At 41.5% G+C, this 4,541-nt stretch overlaps 1 protein-coding gene across 1 annotated transcript; it reads right to left on the bottom strand.

Annotated features, from left to right (window-relative positions):
- Nucleotides 1-1,575: 1,575 nt before the first annotated feature.
- Nucleotides 1,576-4,295, bottom strand: LOC124302096 (uncharacterized). The gene is made up of 4 exons (XM_046757886.1): nt 4,123-4,295; nt 3,620-3,676; nt 2,467-2,583; nt 1,576-2,008 (listed from the first exon to the last, which is right to left on the bottom strand). The coding sequence occupies exons 1-4, from the start codon at nt 4,176-4,178 to the stop codon at nt 1,888-1,890; spliced, it is 351 nt and encodes a 116-aa protein (XP_046613842.1). The 5' UTR covers nt 4,179-4,295; the 3' UTR covers nt 1,576-1,887.
- Between the last annotated feature and the right edge of the window lie 246 nt (nt 4,296-4,541).

Genomic DNA, 4,541 nt, shown 5'->3' on the forward strand with positions numbered 1-4,541 from the left:
GGATATGCGCTGGTGTGGTGATTGAGAGAACTGCGGAAAGTCGACGGAATCACTGTACAAATATTCTTGCAGCTGACTTTGACTCGCTTTGAGGTTATGGTATGCTACTGTACCTTATTTACAATTGAATCAAATTTTATTTTCTCAGTACACATTTTCCGTCAATTAACCTGTGAACCTTATCTTATGGTGACCAGACAGCCGTCATCATGAACGCTGCATATAACTTGAATCGCGAAATGACTTGCGGGCGGAACGGAAACTCCAGATCCTTGAGCATGGATTGGGAGGGAGGTCAGGGAATCCCCGACAATAATACCCATCCGTCTCATACATATGCGCACTAATTACTCCCGCTGCTAATTGGACGGCACTCGGAGCACCGGCTTCCCCCATATAACGGGATGGCAGACATTCCCCTGAACTGCGTTCAAAATGAACCGGGGATGCGAGAGGAACTCGGGCGTGCCATCTCGAGTCAGACGTGGAAGGGGACGCCTCGCGACAAGTGAAAAGTTTGAAGGATCGCGCAACAGTTAGCAAAAGGGGAGATCCCCTCGCGCAGGAGATTCCCCCTTCTACCCATTTGTACATGGTGTCCAATAGTCCTATAAATCCTTGAGGTCCTCAAAATGTCCTTGAATTTTTTTTGTCCCCAAAAACCCCTGGAAATATCCGTCAATTTTTCTTGTGTTTTAGAAATATTCTATTTTTAACGTTTGCTGCGAATGGTATATTTAATTTTGTTCGCTGACAATGAATAACTGTTTTTACAAAAATGGCTTCTCGCCGCGAATCATATTTTTCGTTTTTACCTACCCACAGGTTGTAGTAGAAATAACGTATATCTCACCTGAAAATGTCCTTGAATTTATCACGGATTTCTTACTGGACACCATGTTGTAGGAATAATTCTGAGATTCGGGAGTCGGGTGACAAGAGTGTGGTATCTTTGAAAGGCTGCTCGCCCTTCCGGCCCAAATAAAATCCCACAGAAGTTTATATCACAACGAATAATATTTATTAATGAATAAAAGGCTTTTACTTCGTTTTACATGACGCGTCTCGTTGATTATTTAGAGAAGACGTTTCATTCGTATGTGTGTCTAACTTGTCCATCGGACCTTATCGTTAGTCTACCTATTTTGAATTCCGGAATTCAGGCAAGAGTTCCGAAGTCGCCATACTTGATGCTCTACATCTTGCATCGTTGATATTATAAATGGGGCATTCCATACCAATACAATTTTTTAAAACGACTTTATTGACAAACACAATTTAAAAATCTGAAAAAACTCTAAAAAATCGTGTATCAAATATGAAAATTTTTATAAATTGTGTCGATCGATAAAATCGTCTTAAAAAATTGTAGACACTTCAAATCAAGGCAAAAAAAATTTTAAAATGCCGAGGGCCTTTCAGCGTGAGGACAACGATATAAAAAAACCGCGGTCCCAATTCCAAGAAGTTAAGGATCGGACCCAGGTCAAAGTGCTATGGGATGCCCCAAATGTTTTCATTTTAAAACCATTCGCTGTCATTTCTTCATAGCGAACGTTGTTCAGTTTCAGGAAATTTTTCAATTGGCTCTGAATCTGCATCCTTGCGAATGTGTACTGCATAAGGAAGAAAAAGCTCGATCCAGGAAATTCGAAAGGAGGTTGAATGAAGGGAGGCTGGGGATCTTTTCATCGGAATTATTATCGCGGCGATTCTCGGCATCCCCTTGCTGATCCGTCCGTCTAGGTTAGACGCCTTGCTTCTGCCAGCTCGAATCCCTCGGCACGGCGCCGCGGCGTCAAGTGCCGCGTTTCGAGAAGCCGTAACGCGGCGTTTCCACCGATCCAGCTTTATTCTCCGATCCACATAACCTCCTTTCGCCCTGTCTCATCCCTCACGTTTCGTCGTCACGTGTTTCAACGGGGCGTCGTGCGGGGCCCGATTGCCCCGCACCCTCAAATCTTCTCGAATGGTGATTGAAGAGTTTTTCTCTTTCAGTTCCTGGTGCCTGGGGCGATAAAGGTTATACGCTTTATACATGTAGCTCAAACTATTCGCCCAGAGTTAGCCATTACATTCAGAACTCATCCCCCATGTCACAGTATATAAAAATTTGTCGACTTTAACGAGTAATATGGCGATCAGAGAAAACGAAAGGAATGTGTTGTTTATTTTAATCAGTCGAATTTATTTCACTCGGATAACTTATTCATCGATTATAAATTTGATAAAAATCCTTTCTTCCGGCATATTTTATCAACGTACTGGGCTAAGTCAACAAATCCGTCCTCTGAACTGTCACATGATCTTACGTCTTACGAATGAAAATATCTAAATTGACGAATAAGGTGCGTTCGCGAAAGATTCAACCTTCATTGGGTCGATGATATTCCGAAATCATCATCTGGCTGCAGGGCGTTTCATGTCTAATCGCACACCGTCATGGCTGATCCGCACGGTACTTACGTAGACATAGAAAATAGAGAAGGAGAGGAGCGGGGCTGCAGGTCGCCTATAATCGGGAATCTGTCAGCCGCTATCCAGCGGTCGCGTGATGCCGGCTGTGGCCCTCCAGGTTTCCACCTACATATAGTTAGACATATATATATATACATATGTGTGGATGTACGTATAATACGGGTGACAGGCGGCGTCGGTTCGTCGTTTCTGCAGTGATTCGTGACGCGGGGCGTAAGCTTCAGGTGACCCTCGTCGTCCTCCGAGGCCAGATATGTGCCTGTACAAACATACGTACGTGTCCACATGCATATATGTATATATGCGTCATGGCAGTGTCGAGGGCGGGAAAATGGGATGAGAATGAGAATGAGGAGGGGGGTCGATCGCCATGCGTGAAGTGGTGTACCTAGGTGAAAAACGATTTCGCTTGGAGATCTGCGTTGATTCTGTTTGATTCTCCATTTTCGTTTATTTTTGTAAGTATGTACTCTGAGGCAGTGACGGTATATATAAGTACGACTTGAAACCTATATCTTGAAGATGTATCTTGTATTATAATGCATATCTACAATAGTGATGTAACGAATATAAATTGTTAAGTATTCGCGAATGCGAATATGGATTTTTAAATCTGGCGCCCTTTTTTCTACGGCTAAAAGTTGACAATTGATCGACCGACAGGTACAGAATGCAAGTCGCAGGTAGACATTAGCGCTGTTTGTATCTTATTCCGGAAACTGCCGAGCTGATCCGAAGTAAACCGATTATTTGTTTGATTATCTAACGACAGATTGATAACGGAAACAAATTAACTTTGAGGTTAGAGTGTGATTCAAACATGAAGAAAAACTGTTATAATAGAAGTTCATTATTAAACTAACGTTTTTTCTCTTATTCAATAATATTTTCACAATTTTTATAAGCAAAAAATGATGTATTTGTGACAGTCGCATTTGCAATATATTCGCACGATTTTTGCGAATGTCAAGAAATATGCGAATATTCGTTACATCACTAATCTAGAATAAGAAAATAATCTGCTATACCATAGCATGTAGCAAAAATTTCATATGGTATGTATTTCAATCTAGACTTTATGACCCAAAAATTTATACCGATCCAAGGGAATGAAAAAAAGAAAAAGAAATAAGAAACTTACCTACTTGCTCTGAAGTTTTTCAAACCCACGTGTCTCAGGCTATGTGAGGCTGATTCACTGTGAAAAAAACGTGAAAAAAAAAAAAATCAAAGGGACGCTCGCGGCATATGCGAATGTGCAGGCTGCGTACGTGATCGCAATATAGATCACATACATACATGACGCATGTGAATATGTGCCGATGCACCAGGCTTGTATGCGTTATAGCGATACGAGGGCGTTGCGGCAGATATGTCCGTGCGTTTATTAGTGCATGTGCAGGCTATCGCAACACGCCCACCTAACCCGTAGCGTGGCTACTTTTTTGTGTAAGAGCCATTCCACGACCAAACACCGGTAAAATAACGACACACGATATATACACGTATATTTGAATATTCTTTACTCGCACGTTATTTTTTTTCCCAATTATTCCGTTTGCAATTTTATCATATTACACTGTCTAACTACCGAGTCTAACAATACGTAGTATTAACAGGCTTTGGGTGTGCCCCTCTACATACCTAGACACTTTAAGTACCAAACTGCAGTTACACTTCTGGTGAACAATTCCGTCCATCAAACAACAACCCCTTGAATTATCACAAGTAATAGCTAATTAGTCAAAGATAATTAGCAGACAACTCTGTTGTATAAAGTTGTTACTCTGTTGTAAGAATAGAAATGCTGGAATGCCCCATACATATACAATAAAACCTCCGCTTACGCATGACGACGAAGTGTGCCCGGTGTATTCACTGACACAGATAAAAACGTACTATGCTACGCATGTACATACAGTACGTAGGCATGCGCGTGCATCTCATTCTACACGTAGATGGGAAACGTGTGTATATGTATGTATATATATACGTGTATATATATATATATATATATATATATATATAATGCAGGATGACTGGGAGGCTCGGCTGGTGGTGGC

The sequence above is a fragment of the Neodiprion virginianus genome, chromosome 4, assembly GCF_021901495.1.
Source record: "Neodiprion virginianus isolate iyNeoVirg1 chromosome 4, iyNeoVirg1.1, whole genome shotgun sequence".
NCBI lineage: Eukaryota > Metazoa > Arthropoda > Insecta > Hymenoptera > Diprionidae > Neodiprion > Neodiprion virginianus.